At 49.7% G+C, this 13,316-nt stretch overlaps 1 protein-coding gene across 5 annotated transcripts in view; it reads left to right on the top strand.

Moving 5' to 3' along the window:
* The first annotated feature begins 4,795 nt into the window (after positions 1-4,795).
* The window catches only part of LOC116958574 (glutamate--cysteine ligase catalytic subunit-like), a 31,243-nt gene continuing 22,722 nt past the window's right edge, over positions 4,796-13,316 (top strand). Inside the window, exons 1-2 of one of the 5 annotated variants that reach the window (XM_032981283.2) lie at positions 4,796-4,932; positions 6,117-6,364. In XM_032981283.2, coding sequence (XP_032837174.2) covers positions 6,218-6,364 — 147 coding nt within the window. In that variant the 5' untranslated portion in view covers positions 4,796-4,932; positions 6,117-6,217. Of the gene's footprint in view, positions 4,961-6,049; positions 6,365-13,316 lie in introns of those variants that run through there. The other 4 variants (XM_032981288.2, XM_032981291.2, XM_032981289.2 and 1 more) reach the window with 4 other exon arrangements.

The following is a 13,316-nucleotide window of genomic DNA, read 5'->3' as shown; positions in this document are numbered from 1 at the left end:
CAGCATAGCACACACCAATCACACGCACGGGTATACACTAGACGAGGGTCAAGTGATAATAGGCACTGACGTCGCACGGACTCGGCATGCGAGACGGACGAAGATGTGGATTGGGAATGAGGGCGGAGATGGAGGGTTTAAAGGGGGCTGTTAAACGCGTGTTTGGGGTTGGTTTTAGAAACTAGTGTGGCTGTGGTTTGAAGAACAAAGAAGTGTCTAACCAGTATCTGACTTGTAGCTCTAGCGTGGCTGTTCCACACCCACCTCGTTACCTCAAAACACTCTCTGCCCTCACCTCGTCACCTCTTCACACTCCCTTACCCTTACCTCGTCACACTCCCTCACGTCGTCTCAATTCCGCAAATAGTCTTTAACCTCATCAACGTCTCTCTGAACCTCATTGCCTCCCCTCACCTGCTCTCACACCTGCTCGTCACTCACCTCATTTCGCCATTGCCCCCCTCACTCCCTCCACCAAACCTCGTCGCTCACCTCATCGTCTCTCCCTAGCCCCCGTCATCTCCCTGATGATGGTGCTGGTCGTATGTATGTTGAACATCTGTCACACCGGTGGGAAGGTGGGCGGGGAGGGGAAGGCCAATTCAACACAAAATAATAATGATCAATAAAACACAATCAAGCAACAAAAAATATGATTGTTTTACTTCTAGCGCCACAGTGTTACTGACGAATGTGTTTGTTGATATTTTCAGTCTGAAAGGGGCATCGGCTTGGCCGTAATGACATTGCCATTAACTCCCTCCACCTCTCCATCTCCCCCTCCTCTCTCTGTCTGCATCCCTCTCTGTGTCTCCCCCTCCTCTCTGCGTCTGCCCCCGTGTGAGCGCGCAGGTCGAGTACATGTTCGTTTCCTTCGATCACGCGGCGAGCAGGGCCCGCGTTCTGTTCGACGCAGAGGAGCTGATCAACGACTTGAGAGCCATGGACGAGGAGGCCAACCCGGGGTGAGACCTCCTCCTCACCCTCCTCCTGCCACATGCTCACAGCAGAATGGCCGTTCCCCAATGGCCCCAAGCAGTTTTTAAAACTCAACACTTTGCGTAAATTGTGAGAATTCCCACTACTCCCCCCCCTCAGGGAAGAGCAGGAGGAATGCACGCAGGCTGGAGACAAGCAGGAATAATGACACACAGAGGTGGTGAGGGCAGTTTGGTATGGCGAGACGATCCCAGAGGAATATATTTTCCCATTCCATTGTCGTAAAGTTTTGGAATCGATTGGATAAAAAAAAGTCCAGCCTCACCCATGCATTTACTAATGAGCCAAGAATGTCTGTTTGTAACACGTGTGACGTCACTCCATGTCGACCAGCCCCCCTCATTAATAATCATGAACAGGTGGGGTCCTTCACATGGATCCCCCCCCCCCCTGTCATTAATAATCATGAACGGTCTTCTGGGTTCTTTCGGTAAAGTCACGTAGAAGATCTCCAAAATCCTGAATAAACACAGTCAGCGCTGTGGCCCTGCTCTCCAGTGGACACCGACTTGAGAAACAATGTTGTGGATGGCAATGTGACCATGTAGTTCATAATCGGATAATTCTTGATGTTTGACCACACATCAGATGTCAGGCATATGGTCTTATTATCCAGGACGGTGTTAACCTTCTTCTTCATGTTGATGTACGCCCTGTCGAGCAATGGTCCGGCCAGCCTCTTCCTGTTCAGCAGTACTGCATCTGGGCGAAGGGCCTTCACAGCGATCACCAGATTCTCCTCCTCAACCCGCTGGAACGACATGCCCGAGACAAAGTAATGCACTGCTATGGCCTGCTCGAACTTCTCCTTCATTCACTTATCGAGCTTGGGTATTAGGTGATCTTTGATTGATCCTTGTTTCATTGACGAAGCAGTCGATGTAGATGGAGTTGAGCTGCTCGCTTGCATTCGATGGCTTCGCCCGCTTCTTGTTGGACGCATACCACTCGGGATGATCATCTATCTCAGTGCCATTCATTGTCCTCCAAGAAGTGGCACATGCATTCAGGTGCCTCATCACCTACTCACTCTTCTTGTAATGGTTGAATCTGGTGCGACAATGTTTGCAGACGGCACTCTTCAACGTGTGCGGTTCCGTATCATCGGTGAAGTAGTGCCACAACTGTCCCATCGAGCATCCTCTGGCCTTCCCTGCATTCGCTGACGCCTCGTCGGCCACTCAATCCTTCTCCGCATAGGCCACTCCATTCTTCTCCATCACAATGTCGACATCACTATCACAATCTTCGGAGTCGAGTAAATCCTCATCCAGGTCCTGATCCATGATCCTGCTCGCGGTGGAAATTGGGTTCTTTGATTACACCAGTAACTCAGGTAATGCCAAGATTTCTTATTTCTGGGCTCCGGCCTTCCGCAGTTTGTTACTTCAGTCAGACTTCCTGCAAAAACTAAAATGGCGTCCTTTTATAATAAACCTCAAAACCTCACCCTAACTGGCCCTTAGGGATTGAGTTTTTTTTTTATTTAAACCTTATCAAACCTAATTGTTAAACCTCGCTTTGCTACCCATGGGCTACAGTCTACATTATAGACTGCCAGCACGCACACTTCACTTAATAACCAGGTTAAAGTCGACATTATAGACTGCCAGTACACTCAGAGATTAAGAACTAGGCTACAGTCTACATTCGTGTTTTTTGTTTTTCATTATTTTATTTTTATTATACATTTTCAATCTACGTGACTTTACTGAAAGAACCAAACAATATGAATTCCTGCAATCAACACAGTTTTAAGTCAAAATGTAATCATCAGCGGGTCATAATTTTCGATTGAATATTTAAGATTAACTGCAATACACTCGTCCTTGGACGGGCTATAGGCTGGTGTAATAATAATGGTAGTGGTTGAAAACCTTTTCCTGCACACAACCAACTAAAAAAGAAACTCAGCATGGTTCAGATTATCAGGGCACGTCTTCGTGATTGTTATCTGTTGGCATGCGCGAAGGGTGTCACCGCAACGGAGCAACTAGGCCGGCACTACCCTCTCATCGCACCCCCCCCTCCACCCCCCACGGACGCACGCACGCCCCACTAAACACTCGCATACACCCCCGTAGGGTCTCGAGGAGGGATCACCTGGTACGATGGGTTTTCACCCGAGGACCCCACGAGCAGGGACGTTCCACGGTTTCCCCGAACCAGGAAATTGGCTGAGCGCCCCAGACCGGATTACATGGCGGCCCCCCAAAAAAGGGGGCATAGAGCTTTACAGGCCGGCCGCGATGAAGCATACACAACACGGGGGGATGGGACCTTCAGCCAGCGCCCAGCGGCAGGGCAAACAGTGGGGTAGGAGGGTAAAGCCCCTAGGCAGATAAGAGTTGATTTAAGTTGGAGGGTGCGAGGGAATTATCGATGAGTCAACGACGAGGAACGCAGGCACAGAGGCAATGGGAAGGGGGGGATGACGCGACCCCGCCCCCCCCCCCCCCAACGGCCAGAGCGCTCAAAACGGCGGAAAAGAGGATTCCATTGGATGTGCAGGATGACGTCATATGACCCGGGGGTGAAGGGGCTTTGGGGACATAAGGGGGCCGGGCGGGGGGGAATAGAATCAGAGTTCTTCTGGAGTGGCGGAAGAGACCAGCCGTCCTCAGCGTCCGTACGACGCATGCAGGATGGAGCTGGAAACGATCGACCAGAAAAAGTCCCCAAGGCAAACATCTTCCCCAGCCCCCATTGGGCAGCTGAAGAGGTGAGTAGGTACGGGAAGGGGGGGCAATTCAGCCTAGCTCGCAGTCAGCTCGAGCTTGGAGGATAGACGCACTCTGCGACGGCTAGGTGATAGGAAGTTCGGCGCTGTCCGAAGGGTGCTGGCTGGAGGGGGCCACAAACAGGGGGTCACTATTCGCTCCGGGAAATACATCTTAGCACAGACTGACGTTGTGACGCGTGGTGCATGTGTGCATGTGAAGAGCGGTGGGACAGCGATCGGCGTACGACGGTGTGTGGGTGCCTATAAATCAGTGTGGGTGTGACGCGCGCGCATATTAAAATATCAACGGTTGTCCGCGCCGGTGCGTATCTGTGCGCGCACCGCAGTGTTAACGGTGAGGCACGCGAATGTCTCGTGTGTCTATGTGTGCACCACAGTGTTAACGGTGAGACACACGTGAGTGTCACGTGTGTCTGTGCGCGCACCGCAGTGTTAACGGTGAGACACGCGCGAGTGTCACGTGTGTCTGTGCGCGCACCGCAGTGTTAACGGCGAGACACGCGCGAGTGTCACGTGTGTCTTGTGCGCGCACCGCAGTGTTAACGGCGAGACACGCGCGAGTGTCACGTGTGTCTGTGCGCGCACCGCAGTGTTAACGGCGAGACACGCGCGAGTGTCACGTGTGTCTGCGCGCGCACCGCGGTGTTAACGGCGAGACACGCGCGAGTGTCACGTGTGTCTGTGCGCGCACCGCAGTGTTAACGGCGAGACACGCGCGAGTGTCACGTGTGTCTGCGCGCGCACCGCGGTGTTAACGGTGAGACGCGCGCGAGCGTCGCGCGGAGAAAACGCGTGGGTGGGCGGGGCCGCGAGAGCGCCGATTAATTTATTGATATCCGGACCGCGCGGGAGCGTTCGCCTTGTTGACACAACAGCCTCGTGGAAATCATTAATTAAACCCCACGCAGCAGCGAGTCAAACAATTACGTAATCCACTCCACGCGGGTTAGGACGCGCGAATGGGGGTGGAGGGGGCAGACGTCGCACCCCACCCGCTCGCGGGGAGTGCGGAGGGGGAGATCAGCACCTACTTAATGGGGAGTGGGGAGGGGGCATTAGCCCCCACGTGACTCCCCGAGACGCCTCACCTGGCTAACGCTGTGAATAAAAGCAAGAGAGAGACGCAGGGATGGGGTTAGGAGGAGAATGAGGAGGCGGCGGCGGTCGTGACAGCTCTGGATGTTGGCCAGGTGAGAGACGGGCGAGGCAGCACGCGGGGTAAGACACAATCACCGCGGGTGCGTGGCCCCACAGGGTGACCACCCTGGTGAGAGCGCAAGAGACCTCTCTGGCTCTCGCGCAACGTGTAAACAGCGCACGCGAACGCACTGCACATCAACACCTGCGCATCAACACGTACACATGATCATGCACATGTGCATTCACGTGTAAACAACGCACGCGAACGCACTGCACATCAACACCTGCGCATCAACACGTCCATATGCGTGTTCCATATGAACGTGAACTCATACGCGCGAAAATACGCACGCACAAACGTATACACATACACACATTAACACGCACACACACATGTGCACACGAACACATCAACACGATCACATATCACACCAACGCACACACGTGAACGCACATACACACACACACAGACGTGTATGCTAACACGCACAATAGAGGGCGACGCGTGAACACTGTGGTGAACTTGTGGTTCATACGTTTAGTTTTGCCCACTTGGCAACCAGCTTCTTCTCTCGTTAGGATCTATGTCTTGGAGTTCATTCACGCTTTTTTTTATCTTCCAATAAGAGTGTGTGAGAAGTAGCTTCTAATGTCGCTGTGATTAACCTCAGTGCCTCTTGTTCTAATGTGTTCACGCGTATGTTTTGATACTTATCTTGGGTTACTCAAGCGTGGCTGTTCCACACTCACCTCGTTACCTCAAATCACTCTCTGCCCTCACCTCGTCAGCTCATCATACTTCCTTACGTCACCTCACCACACTACCTTACCCTCACCTCATCACACACCTTACCATCACCTAATCACACTCCCTTACCCTCACCTCGTCACGCTCTCTCACGTCGTCTCAATTCCGCAAGTCGTCTTTAACCTCATCAACCTCATCGCCTCCCCTCACCTGCTCTCACACCCGCTCATCGCTCACCTCATCTCGCCATCGCCCCCCTCACTCCCTCCACCAAACCTCGTCGCTCACCTCATCGTCTCTCCCTAACCTCTGTCATCTCCCTCATCTCGTCCCCCCCCCTCATCCCCCTCCTCTTATCCCCCCCTCCACCTCATCAACTCGTCGCTCACCTCGTTGCTCACCACATCGTCTCTCCCTAGCACCGTCATCTTTCTCATCTCGTCACCCCGTCACTCCCCTCACTCCCTCCACCTCGTCTCCCCGTAGACCCCGTCACCTCCCTCATCTCCTCCCCTCATCACCCCCCCCCCCTCACTCCCTCCACCTCGTCCCCACCCCAACCTCGTCACTTCACCTCGTTACCGAGGATGGCGCCGCAACTGAGAGGGACGACGCTGCGCTGGAGCGACACGAAGGCGCTCGCGGAGTTCGTGCGCGCACGCGGCCTCCAGCAGCTCGTGCAAGTCCTCACGCAGCGGGGCCACGGGGACCACCCGCTCCTCTGGGGCGACGAGGTGAGGGCAACGAGGTGATGAGTGAGGCGACGAGGTGATGAGTGAGGGGACGAGGTGAGACAGACAACGCGAGAACGATGAGGTGAAGAGTGAGGGGACGAGGTGAGAGAGACCAGGGGATGAGTGTGGCGACGAGTTGAGTGAGGCGACGAGGTGATGAGTGAGGGGACGAGGTGATGAGTGAGGGGACGAGGTGATGAGTGAGGCGACGAGGTGATGAGTGAGGCGACGAGGTGATGAGTGAGGCGACGAGGTGATGAGTGAGGCGACGAGGTGATGAGTGAGGCGACGAGGTGATGAGTGAGGCGACGAGGTGATGAGTGAGGCGACGAGGTGATGAGTGAGGGGACGAGGTGATGAGTGAGGCGACGAGGTGATGAGTGAGGGTACGAGGTGATGAGTGAGGCGACGAGGTGATGAGTGAGGGGACGAGGTGATGAGTGAGGCGACGAGGTGATGAGTGAGGGGACGAGGTGATGAGTGAGGCGACGAGGTGATGAGTGAGGGGACGAGGTGATGAGTGAGGCGACGAGGTGATGAGTGAGGGGACGAGGTGATGAGTGAGGGGACGAGGTGATGAGTGAGGCGACGAGATGATGAGTGAGGGTACGAGGTGATGAGTGAGGCGACGAGGTGATGAGTGAGGGGACGAGGTGATGAGTGAGGGTACGAGGTGATGAGTGAGGCGACGAGGTGATGAGTGAGGCGACGAGGTGATGAGTGAGGGGACGAGGTGATGAGTGAGGCGACGAGATGATGAGTGAGGCGACGAGGTGATGAGTGAGGCGACGAGGTGATGAGTGAGGCGACGAGGTGATGAGTGAGGGGACGAGGTGATGAGTGAGGCGACGAGGTGATGAGTGAGGGGACGAGGTGATGAGTGAGGCGACGAGGTGATGAGTGAGGGGACGAGGTGATGAGTGAGGCGACGAGGTGATGAGTGAGGGGACGAGGTGATGAGTGAGGCGACGAGGTGATGAGTGAGGCGACGAGGTGAGAGAGACGAGGTGACGAGAAAGTGAGTGAGCGCGGTGATGAGGTGACTGAGAAAAAAAAGTAAGAGGACGCGGTGATGAGATTATTTAGGGGACGCGGTAAATGAGACGAGGTGATAAGACGAGGTTATAAGACAAGGTGAGAGGATGAGGTTAGTGTGAAGTGACGAATTGTGTATCTGAGGGGAGGAGGTGCGTTCCCTTTTGCCTCTATGCCCAGTCAGAAGCAGCAATTATAATTACACGCCTGTGCCTCGAGCCCATTGCAGTGTGACTGTGTGAGTGACAGGCAGTCGACGGTGGTTGCTCGCTCACAACAACTCGCTCCTAAAGTCGGTGAGGCTTGTACAGGGCATCTTTGTCTTTGGCGGTAGTTCGATCACGGACACCAGTGACAATTGTCTGAACTGGTACCTGGGATTCCCCTAGGACCACTCGGCCTCAAATGAGTACCTGGCACAATGTGTAAACATTGCCACGGGGGAGACAAATGCAGCCGGGCGTGGTGCTGGCCACCCACCCCCTGGTGTGCCGTGACAGCCTTCGGACGTGCTCGGCCAAACAAGGCTGGATCATGGACTGGGCCAGTGAAGCCAGTGCCCCGGGGCCTCGGACTGCCAGGGGGCCTCCAAGCGTCAGGCCGAGTGCAGTGCGTGGCCCAAGACTTCCGAAGGAAGTTGAACGTCAGGACCCTCAGTGCGCACAGCGCAAGCTGATCGCCAGGCCCCTAGGTGCTTATCGTGTGAGCTAACCACTATGTCCCTCAAGACCCCTCAGTGCTTACAATGTGAGGGCCCCCAGACCCCATGGTGTTTAAAACATAAGCTGACCACTCGGGCCCCTGGGCCCCTCAGCGCTTACAGTGTGAGGGCCCCCAGGTCTCTCCGCGCCATAAACATGAGGTGACCACGAGGGCCGCCGGGCCCCGCAGCAATTACAATGTGACGCCTCTCGGTTCTTAAAGCATGTGCTGACCACTAGGGCCCTCGGGCCCCTGGGTGCTTACAGTGTGAGTTGACCACTAGGGCTCCCAGGCCCCTCAGTGCATACATCAAGCGAAACACCTGGACCCCTTGGTACATACTACAGTGCATGCTTTAAACGAGAGGCTCTCGGATAGTACAGTGCTTCTGTACCACTGAGACACTGGTTGGCACGCTACAATATGCTGTGACATGATACAATATTCACCAACACGTCAGCTAATTCTGAAAACAGGACAGTTTGGTGGGCGTCATATTATGGCAAGCCATTCGCTATTTGACTTATCATAACTAGCCATCCCTTTATTTTAGCCAGCCGCCCATTTTCCCTAGCTAGCTACCCATATGATTCAGCTTGTTAACATAAATTCGTTAGCGAGTTGCCATTTTTGCCAGCTAGCTGCCCTTCCAACCAAATTAGCTACACTAGAAAGCCAGCTAGGGGTTCGTCTTTGTTGAGAGCTTAGTTAGCCGTTGACTAATCAATTATAAAAAAAAATACACCGCGGTTTTGTGAAATATTAAAAAAATATTCCAAAAGCTATTTTTTTCATACTCTAACGCTATATATAAGAGACCCAAAAAATACTTAAAGATTAAGGAAAACCCCATTATTTTTTTCAGTGGACCGTCTGTTTTTAGATCCATGGAAGTAGATAATGCTAACAGTTAACACATAGGCTTTCGTGACCAATATCATCCATAATAGAGGTTTTTGGGTTAGATCGCGTAAATATAAAAATGTGTAATTACTAACTTAAAGCTTTTGTGACTGGAAGAATTCATATTCTTGGGTCTTTCGTTAAATTCACTTAGATAGGTTCAAAGAATATAACAAAAGATGACAAAAAACTAGACTAGCAATTGTCATCCTGATGACGATTGTTTCCACCAAGTAATTTTACTGACTTATCAGAAACCTTTGTTGGTTATTCAGCCAATAAAAAAAAGTTATCTTTTGAATTTCAAGCAACATAATACTCTCTGTGTCAGGCAGGAATAAAATACATTTGTTGGTAGGAAAAGCCACAGACAGATGCCTGTTTATTGGCTTGGTATGCCACAGTAATATATTCAGATACTTTTTTCACCTTTTTTTTTTTACAACATCCTTTTTAAAGGCTATTTCAACAATGCCTACTAAGGGCTATTTTCTCACAGCCTATTAAAAGTTAGGGTCGACCGAAACTGAATTTTTGGTTTTGGCAGAAACCGAAACCAGACCGAAAGTAAAAAAATGACTTTCGGCCAAAACCGAAGCCGAAACCGAAAGTTTAAGGAAATCAAAATGTAACCGCCTCTACGGGGAGGGTTTTCACGTAACTTTAAGATCCTTCAACAAACTCCGGGAAAAGAAGGCTCAGCTGATCGAGTCTCTCACCTTTCTGAAGAGATGCCGCGACTCTGGGGTAATACCAATCGTATTTACACTGACCTCTGCTGCTGTAACTTCTTCTAATGCGAAACGAATTCTTTTCAAAACTAGCTTAGCTCTTATCTCAGAGAAAATCAGACTTATACACACCGAACTAGATCAGTTAGACAAGACACTCTACAAAATATACTTATCATTGACGGCAACAATGTCCACATCGGATTGGGAACATGTACACAATATGACTGCCTCTTCAGCTGCTATTATGTCGACCAAATGTAAGGACAACCTGATGTCCAAATTTAACCTCCTCTTCAACAAAAGACCGGACCCACACACCAAGAAACTAGACGTTAACAAAGTCGTAATTAATTGCAGTAACAGTTCTATTTCCGATGGTCTGAAATCCGTTTTAGCTAAGGGTCTAAACTTTTCAGTCACACCTAAACACATACCAGTTAATGATATCATTGCCCAAGTAGACGTTGCTCTCAGGGACCTGGGTCACATCGCTGCAGACGTAGCAAGATCTGAAATCGCTGCAACCCTCAAAAACGCTAAGATGCCAGCTAGCAACCTCAGCAAAGATGAGCGTTTTGAATTATATAAATTTAAAAAAGAGGGATGACATTGTAGTCCTCTCAGCTGACAAGGGCAATGCTACTGTCATCATGGATAAAATAGAATATAACAACAAAATTAAAGAATTACTCGACGATGGAAGCTATACAAATATAAAAAGAGATCCCACCAACAGCCTCGTCACACAAACCAACAAAATAATTTCTGATTCAACCGCATTAATTGATCAATCTAAACAGTTTTCGTTGAAACCTTCTGCTGCCAGGCCACCAAGATTATACGGCTTACAAAAAATACATAAAGTAGACACACCCCTTCGTCCCATCGTCTCTACTATCAACTCCCCCACCTACAAACTGGCTCGTTTTTTGTCTGAAATCCTGCGTCCTTTCACTGGAAAAAACACCTCTGCGGTACAAAATTCTACTCACCTGGTATCGACAATCAAGTGTATTTCCCTGTCCCCAGACGACCTGCTTGTCAGTTTTGATGTAGTTTCCTTATTCACCAAAGTTCCTGTACCTGACACCATTGCAATCATTGAAGACTTGGTTCATCAAGGACTAAACACTGAGGTACCCCCCCTGGTGAGACACTGTTTAACCAATACATACTTCACTTGGAATGGAACTTTCTACAAACAAACTGAGGGCACCCCAATGGACTCCCCCCTATCTCCGGTTATAGCTAACATTTTCATGGAAAAATTTGAGACTGACGCCATCCAGACTGCCACTCTGCACCCAACCTTATGGAAGAGGTACGTGGATGACACTTTTGTCATCGGGCCACATGGCCGGCCTGCTCTAGACCAATTCTTCGACCACATCAATTCCATACACCCAGTCATCAGATTTACCATGGAAGTCGAAAAAGATGGCAAACTACCTTTTTTGGATGTCCTAATAAAAAAGAGACCTGATGGTTCAATGAGCCACTCTGTCTACAGGAAAGCTACCCATACGGATGCTTATCTGAAACCGGATTCCCACCACCATCCATCACAGAAGAATTCTCTCATCAAGACTCTGTACCATAGAGCCCAATGCATATCCGACCAGGAACACATAGGCAGTGAACTCAAGCATGTACACCAAGCTCTTAAGGCTAATGGTTACTCCAACTATACAATCCGCAAAGCTATCACTCAAACCATGAAGAAGGACCCTCTTGAGGAGCCTTTCAAAACCATCACTTTACCCTACATTGCGGGGATCACAAAAAGATCTCCAAAATCTTGAATAAACACAAGATCCAGGTCCGTTTCAACACATTACATAAAATCCGTGATCTGGTACCATCTGTAAAAGATGTGATTCCGGACATACAGTACCCTGGTGTCTACAAACTAAGTTGCCTCTGTGGTAGTAGTTACATTAGAGAAACCAAACGCCATGTCTCGGACCGCATTCGTGAACACAAAGCAGACCTTAAACACGATAGGACCAACACCTCGGCCGTGGCAGATCATTGTTATAATTCAGTAGGCTCACATGACATTGACTTCTCCAAGACAGAGATTCTTTGCAAGCCATCTGGCTACCATGAGAGATTCGTTCATGAGGCTATCCACATATACAAGCACAGAGACAATTTCAACCGAGAAGATGTATTCTGGCTTAGCAATCATTGGAAGGATTTGATAAACCATTTCAGGTCTTAATTGATTGTTCACGCTTACGGTGGCTTTCAGACAGCATACATTAATTTTTCTCGTCCTTCTAAATAAACTGCCCAAATCGCTGCCCGTGATGCTAACGTTTTTTTTTATAAATAAATACAAACACCGCTTAAAAATAAATAAATACAAACGCAATAAGTTAATAATTAAACTAAGAATGCCACAAATTTGTTAATTAAACTACTTTAATGTTTAGGGATGAGAAAACGGAATAGCCTATTCCCACCCCGGGGCTTAGGCCGTGCTGCCTGGCAAATTTTTTTGGACGTCAAGCCCACCATCCGAGAGGCAAATCCCTCGCAAGCACGCACGCGCAGATACTTTTACATATAAGAAGAAGATGGACCACAAACGTGGGAATAGTGGTGATTCCAAAAGGAAAGCCAAAAAAATGGAGGCAAGAGAGGCAGTTTTGCTTCAAAGTGTTCCACTCATTGCCAACTTCTTTCAAAAACCCTCTGATAGTAATTATGATGACAGCAGCACTTATTGTCAGCTGTGAGGAAGGAACTAGCACTAGTTCATTTTCCAGTAATGTTGTCACTCCCCCAGAGCCATCCTTTGAAGGCGAATCCTCAACAGCTAATGGTATACAAGAACCATAATTTCCACCTCAGGAGCAGTTGGGCAGTTCACAAGAATAAAATCAGCAACCAAGCCATTCCTGGTGCTATGAGGTCACTGACTCTGCATTATGGCAAAGCACTTCCAGTGATATTGTTAAGTCAGTGCTTATTGAAAGAGGAGCAGTCCCCTTCCAAAACCGCAGTTAAAATACCCAGCTTCCGGCCGAGATACAGAGCTTGGTGGAAAGACTAGAAGTTTCAACAATGAACTTGTGAACTGTATATTGCCAAATGGGCCGAATGTTCACCCTTAACAGGTTGTGTGTACTGTTTTTCATGAAAACTTTTCTCCAGCAGGCTCGGTGGCTTTAGTCAGGGGTTTAATGACTGGAAGCACTCTGAAGGAATAAGGGAACAAGAAAAGAGTGCAGAACACAGATAATGCATGCTTGCCTTGCACCAGCGGACAAAGGGCAGTGCTATAGATGCAGATCTCATGCAGCAACATGATAGGGAATGTAAATACTAGAGGGACATTTAAAAAAAGAGTTGTAGCAATGATGAAGTTCTTGGGTGAAAGAGAACTTGCGTTTAGGGGAGATGATCAACGGTTTGGGTCAACCCATATCGGTAATTTGTTTGGCATCCGATAACTGCTATCACAATTTGAACCATTTTTGGGTGAACATATTAAAAAGTATGGCAGAAAAGGTAGAGACAGTGTCATATTTGTCATCGACAATGTGAAGAACTCATTGTGCTAATGGTTT

Source organism: Petromyzon marinus, chromosome 80 (assembly GCF_048934315.1).
Source record: "Petromyzon marinus isolate PM22_M1 ecotype Great Lakes invasive population chromosome 80, UKy_Petmar_22M1.pri1.0, whole genome shotgun sequence".
NCBI classification, from domain to species: Eukaryota; Metazoa; Chordata; class Hyperoartia; order Petromyzontiformes; family Petromyzontidae; genus Petromyzon; species Petromyzon marinus.
This window is presented reverse-complemented; position numbering and strand designations above follow the sequence as displayed.